Source organism: Scyliorhinus canicula, chromosome 8, assembly GCF_902713615.1.
Source record: "Scyliorhinus canicula chromosome 8, sScyCan1.1, whole genome shotgun sequence".
NCBI lineage: Eukaryota > Metazoa > Chordata > Chondrichthyes > Carcharhiniformes > Scyliorhinidae > Scyliorhinus > Scyliorhinus canicula.
In genome coordinates, this window is record NC_052153.1 from 197095243 (window position 1) to 197113492 (window position 18250).

Sequence of the window (18250 nt, forward strand, 5' to 3'; positions counted from 1 at the left end):
GCATTTGGAGTATTGCGTACAGTTCTGGTCGCCTCATTATAGGAAGGACGTGGAAGCTTTGGAACGGGTGCAGAGGAGATTTACCAGGATGTTGCCTGGTATGGAGGGAAAATCTTATGAGGAAAGGCTTATGGACTTGAGGTTGTTTTCGTTAGAGAGAAGAAGGTTAAGAGGTGACTTAATAGAGGCATACAAAATGATCAGAGGGTTAGATAGGGTGGACAGCGAGAGCCTTCTCCCGCGGATGGAGGTGGCTAGCACGAGGGGACATAGCCTTAAATTGAGGGGTAATAGATATAGGACAGAGGTCAGAGGTGGGTTTTTTACGCAAAGAGTGGTGAGGCCGTGGAATGCCCTACCTGCAACAGTAGTGAACTCGCCAACATTGAGGGCATTTAAAAATTTATTGGATAAGCATATGGATGATAAGGGCATAGTGTAGGTTAGATAGCCTTTAGTTTTTTTTTTTCTTTCCATGTCGGTGCAACATCGAGGGCCGAAGGGCCTGTACTGCGCTGTATCGTTCTATGTTCTATGTTCTATGATGACCATGGAACCATTGTCGATTGTTGTAAAAACCCATCTGGGTCACTACTATCCTTTAGGGAAGGAAATCTGCCATCCTTACCCGGTCTGGCCTACATGTATTGACTCTTAAATGTCCTCAGGGTTGGGCAATAAATGCTGGCTCAGCCCAGACCCCATGAATGAGAATAAAAATTGACCAGCAATTGGAAGGAACACTGAGAGTGCCAGGGGCACAGAATGTACCCTGGGGGGACATCAGTGTCCATCACCAAGAATGGCCTGGTAGCACCACTACTGACCGAGCTGGCCATGTCCTAAAGGACAGAGCTCGTCGGTGAGGGAGCCAACAAGAGGGAAAAACCTGATCTCACCAATCTGCCTGGTGCAGGCACATCTGTTGATGGCAGTACTGACAGGAGCGACTTGTGGAAATGAAGTCCCATCTTCACATTGAGGATATCCTGCATAATGTTGTTTGCTAAATGCCAGGACATGACCACCTCCAACCAGAGAGAATCGAATCAGTTTCTTCCCTGGCCTTCTCCACATTAGGTTTTATTTCGAGAATAGATGCCAATTATTTTTGTAACTGATTTCTTTTGGGTGAGGTGAGAGCATCTGACCAACTTTGGCATCATACGTCCTGAGCAAAACTGGTTCAATGGGAATCAGGGGATCAATTCTCTCCTGGTTGGAGTATCACTTTGCAGAGGGATTGGACCTCAGCCATCTGAGCTTCATGATGTAACTGCAGGAGTTCCTCAGGCAAGCTGCTCGCTCCATCTTGAGCTGCTTCATCAATGACCTTTGTTCAATCATAAGGTCAGAAGTGGGGGGGTTTCGCTGTTGATTGCAGAATGTTCTGCATCATTAGCATCATCCATAACTCCTTAGCTACTCAGACAGTCTGTGTCAGATACAACATTGAGGTTTCGGCTGATGGTGGCTAGGAACATTCATGTTGCATAAATTCCAGGACATGATCACCTCCAACCAGAGAGAATCGAACCAGTTTCTTCCCTGGCCTTCTCCACATTTGGTTTTATTTCGAGAATGTAACCAATTATTTTCGTAACTGATTTCTTTTGTTTTTTTTCCAGAGACAGTTTGAATATATTTCTGGATTTTGTGGGCCATTTAGCATTGCAATGTGAGTGGATAATGAGTGACAATGAACTCATGAATTCTTTGAAAGCTGAGCAGTTTGATATTGCAGTGGTTGACATGTTCAACCCTTGCTCATCGCTGTTAGCGGAGAAGCTCCATTTACGTTTCGTGGCGGTCCACTCAGGGAACTTTTGGAATTGTTACTTAGCTGGATTGCCAAGCCCACCCTCCTATGTTCCTGCGCCACACTCTCTGCTGACAGATCAGATGGGATTCTGGGGTCGACTGAAGAATTCCATAATGTTCCTGAGCTCATCGTTGGTGGAAAGCATGATCTTTGCAAAGTTTGAGAGAGTCATTAAGACTTGCTTCCCAGTTGGATCTGAACCCAATCTCTCAGAGCTGTACCTAAAGGCTGAGTTAGCAATCTATAATACAGACTTCACCTTGGAATTCCCCAGGCCTCTCCTCCCTAATGTCGTGTATGTTGGAGGGTTACTTGCAAAACCAGCAAAGCCAGTGTCCCAGGTACGTCTTCAAAATATCCAGTGTCTCAGTACATTTTCTCTCTTTCCAATCCCTCTCTCTATCTGTCTTTTGGCCTCTCTCTCTCTATCTTCTCTCTCTTCTGTCCAATTCTGCTTGGTGTTAATTTCGACCCCTGAGTCTCTGTTCAGTCTTTCTCTTTGCTCTGCAGTATGTTACAATGTTGACCTGTCCACCTTCTTGTTAGGAACTGGAAGAGTTCATACTGGCAGCTGGAGAGAATGGCTTTGTGGTGGTCACTCTTGGTTCTATGCTTGCCTCTGTCAACATGCCCATAGTGCTGAAGGAAATGAACACGGCCTTCTCACAGCTCCCACAGGCGGTTATCTGGCGGCACTTGCACAGTGATTGGCCGAGCGATGTCCAGCCCGCCCCTAACATCAAGCTGGTGGATTGGCTCCCTCAGAATGACCTACTTGGTGAGATATTGTGTCTACAGACCGTTATGATAGCTGTTTGCTTCGTTTCACCTCATTTTGGTCCGACTTTTCACATGTTAGGGTGGGGGGGCTGATGCGGAACAAAGGAAAGTACAGCACAGGAAAAGGCCCTTCGGCAGCAACACATCCCTGCTCCTGTACTCCAATCCTCTGGCAATGAAGGCCAGCATCCCAGTTGCCTTCTTTACCGCCTGCTGAACCCGCACGCGCATCTTCAGTGACTGGTGTACGAGGACACCCTGATCTCGTTGTACATTCCACTCTCCTAATTTATGGCCATTCAGATAATAATCTGCTTTCCTGTTAATGCCAGATTTTTATTGAATTCAGATTTCACCATCTGCTATAGTGAGATTTGAACCTGGCCCTGGGTCTGTTTATACTGAAATATTTCGGAGGACATTTAAAAGCTGTGGGTCTGATGTCCCATTGGAAATAGGATCAGGAGTTGGCACTTTGGCTTTTTCAACCATTTAACTCGAATACGTTTGAATGTGGTGACTAGGGGCTTTTCACAGTAACTTCATTTGAAGCCTACTCGTGACAATAAGCCATTTTCATTTTCATTTCATTTCATTTCTACCTCAGCACCATTTCCCTGCATTGTCCCCATATCTCCTGGTAACGGACATCTATTGATCTCTGCCATATATCTCCTCAATGACGGAACCTCCACAACCATCTAGCAATCTTCAATTCCAAAGATTCACTACCCTCAGGCCTAAAGTGCAGCAGATTCCCCTCTCTAAAGGACATCAGTGAGGCGGATGGGTTTTTGTAACAGCCATTACTGAAATGAAATGAAAATCACTTATTGTCACGAATAGGCTTCAATGAAGTTACTGTGAAAAGCCCCTAGTCGCCACATTCCGGCGCCTGTTCGGGGAGGCTGTTACGGGAATCGAACCGTGCTGCTGGCCTGCTTGGTCTGCTTTAAAAGCCAGCGATTTAGCCCAGTGTGCTAAACAGCCCCTGAGAGGAGTTCCATAATTTTGGACTTCTGTTTTTTACAGTAAACTAAAAACAAGAAAACAATCTAATCTACACAATCCTCTCCCCTCTCAAAACAAGGCTGGAACGCACTCCCTGGGAGGGTGGTCGAGGCAGGTTGCCTCACATCCTTTGAAAAGTCCCTGGATGAGTATTTGCCACATGGCTGTGGGCCACGTGCTGGCAAATGGGCTAAGGATGGCAGGTCAAGTGTTTTGTGAAAATCCCCCAGTCGCCGCATTCCGGCGCCTGTTCGGGTACACAGAGGGAGAATTGAGAATGTCCAATTTACCTAACAAGCCTCCCATCACATACCAGTGGAGTTGTGAAATGTGAAGTGATTTATTTTAGTAGAAAGAACATGGAGGGATCAAGGCACAGGTCTGAAGGAGACCCAGTAACACAGAGAGCAGAAGGTATATCTGCTTAATCAGTGAAGCTGGTCAGACAGTTGGAGTGGGGTTAATGGACAGATTGTATTCTGGGTTTTATTAACAGGGTCATAGAGTACAGGAGCAAGGGGGTTAAATTGAATTTGTACAAATCACTAGTTTGGCTTCATGGGGAATATTGTGTCCAGTTCTGGACTCCGCACTTTAGGAAGGATGTGAAGGCTTTGGAGACAGTGCGGAAAAGATTCAGGAGAATGGATCCAGGGATTCGGAACTTCAGTAATGAGGATGGATAGGAGAGGTTGGGCTTGTCCTTGGAGAAGAGAAGGTTGATTGGAGATGTGATAGAGATGAGGGGGCTGGAGAGAGCAGACGGGGAGAAACAGTTCCCATTGGTGGGAGGATTGAGAATCAGAGGGAACAGATTTAAAGTAACTGGGAAAAGGGGCAAAAGTGATCATGGAATAGAATCTGTACAGTGCAGAAAGAGGCCATTTGGCCCATCGAGTCTCCACCGACCCTCTGAAAGAACACTCTATCTAGACAGACGGCCCCACCCCACCCCACCTAACCTTTGGACACAAAGGGCAATTGATCACAGCCAATCCACTTAACCTTCACATCTTTGGACTGAGGGAGGAAACCGGAGCACCCGGAGGTAACCCACGCAGACACGGGGAGAACGTGGCTGAGTTTGGGAGAGTATGGTGACATCAGGTCCATTCAAAGTATCCAGAAGAGAATTAGACTGTTATCTGAAAAGGACGAATATGCAGGGTTACAGGGAGAAGGTGGGGGAGCGGCACTGGGGGAGGTGCTCATTTGGAGGGCCAGTACAGACACGCAGGCCGAATGGCCTCCTACAATTCTGTGATTGTGTTAACAGCCTGAAGGTGAGACTGTGACCTCTCCAAATAATGCTATGTTAACCCTATATGTGCTGTTAGGTCACCCAAAGGTTCGTCTCCTGGTGACTCACGGTGGCCTGAACAGTCTGATGGAAGCGACGTACCATGGTGTGCCAGTGATTGGCATCCCGCTATTCGGAGATCAGTTTGATAACATGGTGAGAGTGGAGGTAAAGGGTCTGGGTTTGACCATCCAAGTCAATCAGCTGAAAGCCCAGCAGCTAAGCAACGCCATGGCAACAGTTATAGGAGACAAACGGTATGTACAACCTTGCCAAGGTATATCGCACAAATAGATGTAAACGGTGGTGCAGTGGTTAGCACTGCTGCCTCATGGCACCGAGGTCTCAGGTTCGATCCTGGCTCTGGGTCACTGTCCGCGTGGAGTTTGCACATTCTCCCTGTGTCTGTACTTCCCTGGATTATCCTTGCTAACCTTCCTAAACAAAGGAACAGCATTGGCTATTCTCCAGTCCTCCGGGACATCACCTGAAGACAGTGAGGACACAAAGATTTCTGTCAAGGCCTCAGCAATTTCCTCCCTTGCATCCCTCAGTATTCTGGGCTAGATCCAATCAGGCCTTAAGGACTTTTCTAACCTAATGTGCTTCAAGATGCCCAACACCTCGTTTTAGATCCAAAAGTGACCTAGACTTAGAAATGTGATCTATACACCTTTCCACAGACCACCAAGTCCTTTTCTTTGGCAAATTTTGATGCAAAGTCCTCATTTAATACCTCACCCATTTCCTTTGGCTCCAAGTATAGATTCCCTCCCCTGTCCTTGAGTGGGCCAACCCTTTCCCTGGCTACCCGCTTGCTTTTTATACATGAATAAAAAAACCTTGTAATTTTCCTTAATTCTGTTTGCCAAAGACTTTTCGTGACCCCTTCTAGCCCTCCTGATTCTTTGCTTAAATTCCTTCCTACTTTCCTTATATTCCACACTTGCTCCGTCTGTTCCCAGCCTCCCAGCCCTGACAAATGCCTCCTTTATTTCTTTTGGATGAGGCTCTCAATATCCCTCGTTATCCAAGGTTCCTGAAACTTGCCATATTTATCCTTCTTCCGCACAGGAACATGCCGGTCCTGAATTCCTTTCAACTAACATTTGAAAGCCTCCCACATTTCAGATGTTGATTTACCCTCAGATAGCCGCCCCCAATCTACATTCTTCAGTTCCTGCCTAATATTGTTATAATTAGCTTTCCCCCAATTTAGCACCTTCACCTGAGGACTGCACTTACCTTTATCCATCAGTACCTTAAAGCTTACTGAATTATAGTCACTGTTACCGAAATGCTTCCGTACTGAAACTTCGATCACCTGGCCGGGCTCATTCCCCAATACCAGGTCCAGTACAGCCCCTTCCCTCGTTGGACTGTCTACATATTGCATCAAGAAGCCCTCCTGGATTCTCCTTACAAACTCTGCCCTGTCCAGGCCCCTGGCACTAAGTGAGTCCCAGTCAATATTGGGGAAGTTGAAGTCTCCCATCACAGCAACCCTGTTGCTTTTATTCCTTTCCAAAATCTGCTTACCTATCTGCTCCTCTATCTCCCACTGGCTGTTGGGAGGCCTGTAGTAAACCCCCAACATTGTGACTGCACCCTTCTTATTCCTGATCTCTACCCATATAGCCTCGCTGTATGAGCTCTCCAAGGTGTCCTCCCGCAGTACAGCTGTGACATTCTCCTTAACCGGAAGAGCAACTCCTCCACCCCTTTTACATCCCCCTCTATCCCACCTGAAACATCTAAATCCTGGAATGTTTAGCTGCCAATCCTGTCCTTCCCTCAATCAAGTCTCTGTAATGGCAACAGCATCATAGCTCCAAGCACTAATCCAAGATCTAAGTTCACCTACCTTACCCGTTATACTTGTCACATTAAAACAAATACACTTCAGACCATCAGTCCCGCTGTGTTCAGCAACATCTCCCTGTCTGCTCTTCCTCAGAGTCTGAATGGCCTTCGTCTCACGTTCCTCCTCTAGTTCACCTTCTAACCTGTTGCTCCGGTTCCCAGTTTAGATGCAACCCGTCCTTCTTGTACAGTCCCCATATGCCCCGGAAGAGATCCCAATGGTCCAGAAATCTAAAACCCTCCCTCCTACACCATCAGTTTAGCCACGTGTTTAGCTGCACTATCCTCCTTTTTTGAGCTTGACTGGCACGTGGCACAGGGAATAACCCTGAGATTACCACCTTTTTAGTTTATTGCCTAACTCCCTGAACTCCTGCTGCAGGACCTCATGCCCCTTCCTGCTATGTTGTTAGTAGCTATCTGTACTACGACCTCTGGCTGTTCACCCTTCCCCTTCAGGATGTCCTGTGTTCATTCAGAGACAACCTGGACCCTGGCACCAGGGAGGCAACATACCATCCTGGAGTCTCTTTCACATCCACAGAAGCGCCAATCTGTGCCCCTGACTATAGAGTCCCCTCTAACTATTTTTCTAGTGCTCTTTGACCCTCCCTGTTGAATATCAGAGCCAGCCGTGGTGCCACTGCTCTGGCTGCTGCTGTTTCCCCTGATAGGCTATTCCCCCCAACAGTATCCTAAGGGGTAAACCTGTTAGAGAGGGGGACAACCACAGGGGATTCCTGCACTGACTGCCTGCCCCGTCTAGTGGTTACCCATCTATAGAAGATTAGCCATGGTCAATAGTGGAGCAGGCTCGAAGGGCCAATTGACCTCCTCCTGCTCCTCTGTTTCCATGTCAGCCTCTCTGTGTCCTCCCCACAGCTTACCTTCCCACGTCTGAAATTATTGTCACAAGTAGGCTTCAAATGAAGTTACTGTGAAAAGCCCCCTAGTTGCCACATTCCGGCACCTGTTTGGAGAGGCTGGTACAGGAATCGAACTATGCTGCTGGTCTGCCTTGGTCTGCTTTCAAAGCCAGCGATTTAGCCCTGTGCTAAACCAGCCCCTTGTGTCTGCCACAGAATCTACCTTCCCACATCGAAGGGTCTCCTCAGGGCATTTTGTTTTGTTGCATTATTCTGTCTCTTCATATAAATTGTTAATATTGATAATATTGATAATATTGCTTGATATAGTTGATCTGAACAGTCACATGAATTTGAAACATTGGGCGTGATTCTCTGGAACGATTTCCAGGTCCAGTTTCGGGTGCGTTTTATGGGGTGTTTCTCATGAGCTGCAGTGTGGAGAATGACATCACTATTCAATGGCACGCTGCCATTTTGTTGGGCTTCGGGGAGTTGCTTTTTTTAAAATAAATTTAGAATTCCCAATTATTTTTTCCAATTAAGGGGCAATTTAGCGTGGCCAATCCACCTGCCCTGAACATCTTTGGGTTGTGGGGGTGAAACCCACGCAGACACGGGGAGAATGTGCAAACTCCGCACGGACAGTGATCCAGAGCCGGGATTCGAACCCGGGTCCTCAGCACCGTAGACAGCAATGCTAACCACTGTGCCACCGTGCTGCCCTTCAGGGAGTTTCTTCCCGTCAAGGTCCCAATGGAAAGTTTTCCTGCAGTGCGGAGCTGAGTTCACCAACAGGACCGGCTCCTCACCGATCGGAGCGCCTGTTTGAATGGCTGCCCCGATCTCTACAGCTGCCCCCTTTCAGGGCCCCACTTTCAGAAACCTCCCTTCATCCCAAATCTTTCTGTGGCCCCCTCATAACCGCCCCCCTCACACCCCCTTTCAGAGCATGCCCCCACCCCCCAAGCCCGACCCTTGGCAGTGCCAACCTGGAACCCAGGCACCTTGGCACTAGGTTGGCACTGACAGGGTACCAGGCAGCGCCGGCCCTAGTGTTGCTGGCGCCCCGGGCAAGCTGAATTTCAGCGCCCTTCGGGGGGGGGGGGGGGCCGAGGGGGGGGGGGGGAGAGGGGGGGGGCGGGGCCGAGAGGGGGGGGCAGGGCCGAGGCGGGGGGGCTGAGGCGAGAGGTCGGGGCCGAGACGGGGGGGTCGAGGCCGAGGTGGGGGGCGGGGCCGGGGCGGGGGGGCGGGGCCGAGGCGGGGGGGGCGGGGCGGCCGGGGGGGGCCGAGGCGGGGGGGGCGGGGCGGCCGGGGGGTGTCGGAGGGGGGGACAGCGGCCGGAGGAGGGGGGGCAGAGGGGGCCGCCCTGGGGGAGGGCGGCCACCGCGCATGCGCTGGTTGGCACCGGCCCAACTGCGCATGCACGGGACCCGAGTCTCTGGCGCCCCCTAGTACATGGCGCCCCGGGCGACTGCCCGAGTTGCCGGTACCTTGGGCCGGCCCTGGTACCAGGATGGAAGTGGCAAAGCTTGTGGGAGACAGGGGGAGTGTCAGGGGACTCTCCTGCCCTGCGCCAAACCACCCGGAGGGCTCTAATAGCCTGAGAGACCCCCGCGGTGCCATCAGTGTGGAAACCAGTGCTAATCATTGTCCAGCCAAAGCCTCACAGGCCCAGCCGGGAGAATACAGCATCCGGATATTTAAATGTGCCTCGGCATCATCCAGATTTAATATAGATATAAATATCTGAGGCCCCCTCACTGACCCTGGCAGGATTCACTGCATTTAGTTTCCCTGTTTATACCCACTCTTTGTGTCCTATCCATGAGCCATTATTTTGCCTATTAGCCTCTGGTACGGCACCTAATCGTATGTCTTTGGAAATCCAAATATACTACATCTACTGGTTCCCCTCTAGTTACATCTTCACAAAACTCAAATAAATCTGTCTAACAGCAGGATTCTTTTGAAATTAATTTATGGGATGTGGGTGTCGCTGGCTAGGCCAACATTTATTGTAGTAACGACACCCTGGTTAGTATACGGTCAATTCCAACCCCACAAACCCCAGAGTCCCAACATAAGTGATTTTAACAATAATTCATATGAAGGTTTCAGAATCTTAGGCCCCTTGACTGCTCAATGAGTTGTAGGCACCAGGTGTGTAAATTGAACACAATAACTTTATTTATAACATGGACAGAGTTGAAATATGCAGTAATTGTAGTAGAATGATGGCCAGCTATTTCCCCCTTCTACCGTCCCACCCTGTACCCAAACATGGACAAGACAGACACACACAGAGGCAGGGGAAGGGAATAAATAATAGGAATTAAAATGAAATGAAAGATGAGTGTCCTTGCTTCTGATGTCAAGGTCGTTGCAGCAGGCTGCCTTCCTCGGATGCTTAGGAATGGAAGCCATTGGCTGGATTGCTAATGAGGATCTTCTGGCAGGAACATTGAGTCTGATCTCTCAGGCTGTAGGATTCTCTCTGGGGAGTCACTTTAACTTTTATTAACCTGGGCCTTCGCACAGGCCTTAATTCTTACTTGCTTTCAACTCCAGCAGATAATCAGTAGCCTTATTGAGATTTGGCCACATGAGATTTTAGAAAGGGTTTTTAAACAACTGACCCTGGACTGAATGTCTGCAGTTTGATCTGGCTGTGGAAAGAGAAAAATCTTTACTTTGATCTTCAGAAATAATCCATTGAATGAGGGAGAGAGTGATCAGGGCTGTGATCCTGCAGCTTCTATAGAACATAAAACAAACCCACGTATCCACCCTATACCCGTAACACAACAACCCCCCCCCCCTAACCTTACTTTATAGGACACTACAGGCAATTTAGCATGGCCAATCCACCTAACCCGCACATCTTTGGACTGTGGGAGGAAACCGGAGCACCCGGAGGAAACCCACGCACACACGGGGAGGACGTGCAGACTCCGCACAGACAGTGACCCAGCCGGGAACCGAACCTGGGACCCTGGAGCTGTGAAGCATTTATGCTAACCACCAAGCTACCGTGCTGCCCCAAAGCAAAAAGTAGACCCAGTCATACGGAGGAAGGAACATACCATAGAAAACCCCAACAATTTGCTTGGGGCCTTTGAAAAGGCCCAGCAGTTCGAAACAGTCCATTGGCTGACAGCCAAGTCCATCATGATGTGCCAGCAGTGATATCCCTTGAATCTGCTGATCTGAAATACAAACAGCTCTTTGCAACCTGCCTTGCCAGAGGCCATGGGTCAATCCTCAGTTTACCCGCCATTTGAATTAATAGTGCAGTTGCTATTTAAGCGACTCTTGGACAGGCACACGGACAGCAGTAAATTGAAGGGGTGGTTAGGTTGATTTTAGATTAGGATAAATGGTCGGCACAACATCGTGGGCCGAAGGGCCTGCATTGTGCTGTACTGTTCCATGTTCCATGTTATATGTTCATCTTAAAGACATAGGTTCCATTAATTGTCCAGGTACAAAAATTTAAATAGCAAAATAACAGAAATTAAAAGGAAAAAAGAAGGTACTGACGGCGATTAACAGGATAATCCTTACAATTGCCCATCCCTAGTTGCCCTGGTGAAGGTACTGGCTTTTTGAACCACTGAAGTCCCTGAGATGTAGGTACACCCACAGTGCTGTTAGGGAGGGTGTGCCAGGATTTTGACCGAGAGACACTGAAGTAATGGTGATATATTTCCAAATCGGACGTTGAGTGACTTGGAGGGGAACCTCCAGGTGGTGGGGTTCCCAGGTATCTGCTGTTTTTGTCCTTCTAGATGGTAGTGTTGGTGGGTTTGGAAGGTGCTGCCTAAGGAGTTACTTGGCGAGTTCCTGCAGTGCATCTTATTGATGGTACACACGGTTGCTACTGCTTGTCGGTGGTGAAGGAAGTGAATATTTGTGGAAGGGGCAGCAACTAAGCAGGGCTGCTTTGTCCTGGATGGTGTTGAGTATCTTGAGTGTTGTTGGAGCTGCGCTCATCCAGGCAAGTGGAGAGTATTCCATTACACTCCTGACTTGTGCCTTGTAGATGGTGGACAGGGTTTGGGGGGGGGGGGGTCACAAGGTGAGTTACTCGCTGTCAAATTCCCAGCCTCTGACCTGCCCTGGTAGCCACAGTATTAATGTGGCTGGGTCCAGTTCAGTTTCTGATCAATGGTAACCCCCAGGATGTTGATATATATATTTATTTTTCTAATTAAGGGGCAATTTAGTGTGGCCAATCCACTAACTCTATACATCTTTGGGTTGTGGGGTGAAACCCACGCAGACACGGGGAGAATGTTCAAACTCCACACGGACAGTGATCTGGGGCCGGGATCGAACCCGGGTCCTCAGCGACGTGAGGCAGTAGTGCTAACCATTGCACCACTGTGCCACCCCCTTCCCCCCCCCACCCTTGGGTGTTGATAGAGGGTGGCATGGTGATTAGTACTGTTGCTTCACAGCGCCAGGGTCCCAGGTTCGATTCCCAGCTTGGGTCACTGTCTGTGCGGAGTCTGCACGTTCTCCCCGTGTCTGCGTGGGTTTCCTCCGGGTGCTCCGGTTTCCTCCCACAAGTCCCGAAAGACGTGCTGTTGGGTAATTTGGACATTCTGAATTCTCCCTCTGTGTACCCGAACAGGCACCGGAATGTGGCGACTAGGGGCTTTTCACAGTAACTTCATTCCAGCGTTAATGTAAACCTACTTGAAATGAAATGAAATGAAAATCGCTTATTGTCACAAGTAGGCTTCAAATGAAGTTACTGTGAAAAGCCCCTAGTCGCCACATTCCGGCGCCTGTTCAGGGTGGCTGTGACAATAATGATTATTATTATTATTCAGTGATGGTAACGCTGTTAAAGCGGCATTATCTTCAGTAAAACCACGTTGACGTGTTTTTTTTTAAGTGGATTTGTCAGACTTCCTTAATAATAGATTCCAACATTTGCGCAGCAAATACTCTTAAACTAACTGACCTGTAGTTCTCTGCATTCTGTCTCCCTCCTTTCTTGAGAAGGAAAGACAGTGAGGCAATGTATTTTTGTTGGGAAATCTGCCGTCCTTACCCGGTCTGGCCTACATGTGACTCCAGACCCACAGCAATGTGGTCGACTCTTCATTGCCCCCCGGGGATGGACAATAAATGTTGGCCGAGGAACACCCACACCCCAGGAACAAATTTAAAAAGTGGTTTAACATTTGCCATCTTTGAATATAATTGGATCCAAGGAACCTGAGAAAATAATAATGGGAGCATCCACCATCTGTGGAACTTTCCCTTTCAGAACCCTGGGTTGGAGCCCCCAGGACCTCCCGTCCTTTATCTCTGCTGAGATTAATTTCCCTAATTTCCTAACTCTCTTTACCCCGAGGTCACTGTCTGTTTCTGGGATGGAACCTATGTCTTCTACTCTGAAGACAAACACAAAATCTTTGTTCAATGCTTCCGCCATTTCCTCATTCCGAGGGTAATTCCTCTTGTCTCTGTTTTTAAGAGATCTCTGTGGGCGGGATTCTCTGACCCCCCACCGGGTTGGAGAATCACCGGGGTGCGGCATGAATTTCACCCACGTGGGCGCCGGGGGGGGCAGGCATTGCGCCGTGCGGGTCGGCGGCTGCTGGCAGTGTCTCTCCAGCAATTCTCCGGCCCACGATGGGCCGAATGGCCGCCCGTATTCAGCCGGTCCCGCTGGCGTAAATTTGAGTAGGAACTTGCCGGCGGGAACTGGCGGTGCGGGGGGCCTCCGGGTTCCTCGCGGAGGGGCGGGGGGGGGGGGGGGGGGGGGGGGGCGGGGGTATCTGGCGGGAACTGGCGGTGCGGGGGGCCTCCAGGTTCCTCGCGGAGGGGCGGGGGGGAATCTGGCCCTGGGAGGTGCCACCATGGTGGCCTGGCCCACGATCGGGGCCCACCGATCCGGGGGCGGGCCTGTGCCATGGGGGCACTCTATTTCCCCGTGTTGGCTGCTGTGGTCCCCCACCATGGCCGTCGAGGCGAAGATCCCGTCCCCTGCGTATGCGCTGGGTGATGCCCGCACATGCTGGTGCTCCTGCGCATGCGCCAACTCGCGCCAGCCGGCGGAGACCCTTTGGCGCCGGTTGGCATGGTGCCAAGCCCCTTCCGTGCCGGCCGGTGGGGCGCAAACCACTCCGGCGCCGGCCTAGCCCCTGAAGGTGTGGAGGATTCCGCCCATTTGGGGCGGCCCGACGCCGGAGTGGTTCACGCCACGCGTCGGCGCTGTTGTTGCCCACCCCGCCGATTCCCACAGAATCTCAGCCTGTTTACTTTAGCAATTCACTTCCTTTTGTCTGTGCTTAAAAAACTCTTCCATTCTGCTGATATATGTCTTGTTATGCTCTTGGCGTAGCATAAGCTGCTTCCTTGATGTTCACTCTGACAAAGGAAGGTTCAGACATGGAGATAACATCAACACGTTTATTAAACTATTAACAATTCTCCTACTCGGGTTCGTCGCTACTGTTAATCATCTATAGCTACTCAGACTGACAAACCAGTCTGCTACAATCCACGTGGTGGGAGTGATATTGAATCAACCCTGTGTCTGTACTCACTGACTGTCTCCACTGGAACGGGGAAGATCATGTGTGCTGTGTCCTTTATATATGGGTTGGTGTAATGCCCACCTGTGGTAGTGTCACCTCTGTGTGTATCGTGAATGCCCATTGGTCGTGTCCTATCTAACTGATCTATTGGTTGAGTGTCTGTGTGTCATGTCTCTGGTGCTCCCTCTAGTATCTGGCTAGTCTACGTGTATTTACATTAACCCCTTGTGTATCTACAGTGATGCATATCACCACAATATATTTCTGTTTATTTACTCATGTACTATTTTTTCTGTGTTTATAAACTTCATGGTTGCCTTTTGCTGGTTTCTAAAACAAACTTGTTGCTCTTTTTTTTGCAACATTGTTCACCTCTTTTTTTTAAAAATAATTTAGAATATCCAATTCATTTTTTCCAATTAAGTGGCAATTTAGTGTGGCCAATCCACCTAACCTGCACATCTTTGGGTTGTGGGGGTGAAACCCACACAGACACGGGGAGAATGTGCAAACTCCTCACAGACAGTGACCCAGGGCCGGGATTCGAACCCGGGTCCTCAGCGCCGTAGGCAGCAATGCTAACCACTGTGCCACCGTGCCGCCTTGTTCACCTCTTTTAATCAAATCCAATATTTAACATTCTGAGTGAACGCGAGCGGCTCCTTCTGCTGAGTTTGTCGGCGGGATTCTCCGACCCCCCCCCCCCAAATCTGTGCCCTGCACCCGTGTCAAATCACTCATCCATGTCTACCTTTCTGGCCATACGGGCCCTATGGCTACGTCTCGGTGTTTCCCCCAGACGGTACAGCAGAACTGGAGGTGGACTCCTGTGATTCCTGCCCTGTGACTGGGGTCCCCATTGGCGGCCGCTTCCAGGGGCAGCCCGGCCTGGATGGGCCAGGCCGCACCTTGGGCAATTGGGATGGCATGGTGCCACCCTGTTCTGCCCGCTGCCCACCAGGTGCACCGGGGCGGTGGGGGGGGGGGGGCGGAAGTGGCGCGCAGTTCTGGGCCCCCCCTGCAGGGGGACCCGGGACAGGCCCCAGCACCTCCTCCCTCCCCGGGGTGCCCGGTGGCTCTCGGGGCTCCCCATGGGCTGGGGGAGCGGGCGGATCCAGCGACATCACCTGGCGCTGCCAATCCTGGAGGCCCGCGCTGGTATCGACGAGGGTCTGGACGTTCACGGCCATGGAGTTCAGGGAGTGTGCCAGCAATGAACAAAGAACAAAGAAAATTACAGCGCAGGAACAGGCCCTTCGGCCCTCCCAGCCTGCGCCGATCCAGATCCTTTATCTAAACCTGTTCCCTATTTTCCAAGGTCTACTTCCCTCTGTTCCCGCCCATTCATATACCTGTCTAGATGCTTCTTAAATTATGCTATCGTGCTCGCCTCTACCACCTCCGCTGGTAAAGCATTCCAGGCACCCACCACCCTCTGCGTAAAAAACTTTCCACGCACATCTCCCATAAACTTTCCCCCTTTCACTTTGAAATCGTGACCCCTTGTAACTGACACCCCCACTCTTGGGAAAAGCTTGTTGCTATCCACCCTGTCCATACCTCTCATAATTTTGTAGACCTCAATCAGGTCCCCCCTCAACCTCCGTCTTTCCAACGAAAACAATCCTAATCTACTCAACCTTTCTTCATAGCTAGCACCCTCCATACCAGGCAACATCCTGGTGAACCTCCTCTGCACCCTCTCCAAAGCATCCACATCCTTCTGGTAATGTGGCGACCAGAACTGCACGCAGTATTCCAAATGTGGCTGAACCAAAGTCCTATACAACTGTAACATGACCTGCCAACTCTTGTACTCAATACCCCGTCCGATGAAGGCAAGCATGCTGTATGCCTTCTTGCCCACTCTATCAACCTGCGTTGCCAGGTTGGATTGAACTCCATCTGCCATTTCTCTGCCCAACTCTCCAATATATCTATATTTTGCTGTATTCTCTGACAGTCCTCCTCGCTATCTGCAACTCCACCAATCTTAGTATCATCTGCAAACTTGCTAATCAGACCACCTATACCTTCCTCCAGGTCATTTATGTATATCACAATCAACAGTGGTCCGAGCACGGATCCCTGTGGAACACCACTAGTCACCCTTCTCCATTTTGAGACACTCCCTTCCACCACTACTCTCTGTCTCCTGTTGCCCAGCCAGTTCTTTATCCATCTAGCTAGTACACCCTGAACCCCATACGACTTCACTTTTTCCATCAACGTGACATGGGAAACCTTATCAAACGCCTTACTGAAGTCCATGTATATGACATCTACAGCCCTTCCCTCATCAATTAACTTTGTCGCTTCCTCAAAGAATTCTATTAGGTTTGTAAGACATGACCTTCCCTGCACAAAACCATGCTGCCTATCACTGATAAGTCTATTTTCTTCCAGATGTGAATAGATCCTATCCCTCAGTATCTTCTCCAACAGTTTGCCTACCACTGACGTCAAGCTCACAGGTCTATAATTCCCTGGATTTTCCCTGCTACCCTTCTTAAACAAAGGGACAACATTAGCAATTCTCCAGTCCTCCGGGACCTCACCCGTGCTCAAGGATGCTGCAAAGATATCTGTTAAGGCCCCAGCTATTTCGACCCTCGTTTCCCTCAGTAACCTGGGATAGATCCTATCCGGTCCTGGGGACTTGTCCACCTTAATGCCTTTTAGAATACCCAAAGCTTCCCCCTTCCATATGACAACTTGACCTAGAGTATTTAAACATCCATCCCTAGTCTCAACATCCGTCTTGTCCCTCTCCTTTGTGAATACCGATGCTAAGCACTCATTAAGAATCTCACCCATTTCCTCTGAGTCCACGCATAAATTCCCTCTTTTGCCTTTGAGTGGGCCAATCCTTTCTCTAGTTACCCTCTTGCTCCTTACATACGAATAAAATGCTTTGGGATTTTCCTTAACCCTGTTAGCCAAAGATATTTCATGACCCCTTTTAGCCCTCTTTATTGCGCATTTGAGATTCGTCCGACTTTCCTGATATATATTCCTCCAAAGCTTCATCAGTTTTGAGTTGCCTCGATCCTATGTATGCTTCCTTTTTCATCTTAGCTAGTCTCACAATTTCACCCGTCATCCATGGTTCCCTAATCTTGCCATTTCTATCTTTCATTTTCACAGGAACATGTCTGTCCTGCACTCTAATCAACCTTTCCTTAAAAGACTTCCACATTTCAAATGTGGATTTACCCTTAAACAGCTGCTCCCAATCCACATTCCCTAGCTCCTGCCGAATTGTGTTATACTCTGCCTTTCCCCAATTTAGCACTCTTCCTTTCGGACCCCTCTTGTCCTTGTCCATGAGTATTCTAAAACTTACGGAATTGTGATCGCTATTCCCAAGTAATCACCGACTGAAACATCAACCACCTGGCCGGGATCATTCCCCAATACCAGGTCCAGTATGGCCCCTTCCCGAGTTGGACTATTTACATACTGCTCTAAAAAACTCTCCTGGATGCTCCTTACAAACTCTGCTCCATCTACGCCTCCAACACTACACGAATCCCATTCAATGTTGGGGAAGTTAAAATCTCCCATCACAACCACCCTATTGTGTCTGTCTCTGTACAACGCCGTCCATCACCCGGCCAATGACCTGATGTTGTCAGCGATGGCCTACAGAGACTGGGCCGGGGCCTGCAGAGACTGGGCCGGGGCCTGCAGAGACTGGGCCATGGCCTGCTGGGATTGGGCCATGGCCTGCTGGGACAGGGCCGTGGCCTGCTGGGACAGGGCCGTGGCCTGCAGAGACTGGGCCATGGCCTACTGGGACTGGGCTGTGGCCTGCTGGGATTGGGGCATAGCCTGATGGGACTGGGCCGTAGCCTGCTGGAATTGGGCCATAGCCTGATGGGACTGGGCCGTGGCCTGCTGGGATTGGGGCATAGCCTGATGGGACTGGGCCGTGGCCTACTGGGACTGGGCCGTGGCCTGCTGGGACAGGGCCGTGGCCTACTGGGACTGGGCCGTGGCCTACTGGGACTGGGCCGTGGCCTGCTGGGACTGGGCCGTGGCCTGC

At 49.9% G+C, this 18250-nt stretch overlaps 1 protein-coding gene across 1 annotated transcript in view; it reads left to right on the forward strand.

Annotated features, from left to right (window-relative positions):
* The window catches only part of LOC119970796 (UDP-glucuronosyltransferase 3A1-like), a 69011-nt gene that overhangs the window by 44912 nt on the left and 5849 nt on the right, over positions 1 to 18250 (forward strand). The window contains exons 4-6 of the mRNA XM_038805970.1: positions 1629 to 2163; positions 2369 to 2600; positions 4951 to 5170. Of these exons, the coding sequence (XP_038661898.1) occupies positions 1629 to 2163; positions 2369 to 2600; positions 4951 to 5170 (987 nt within the window). The remainder of the gene's footprint in view (positions 1 to 1628; positions 2164 to 2368; positions 2601 to 4950; positions 5171 to 18250) is intronic.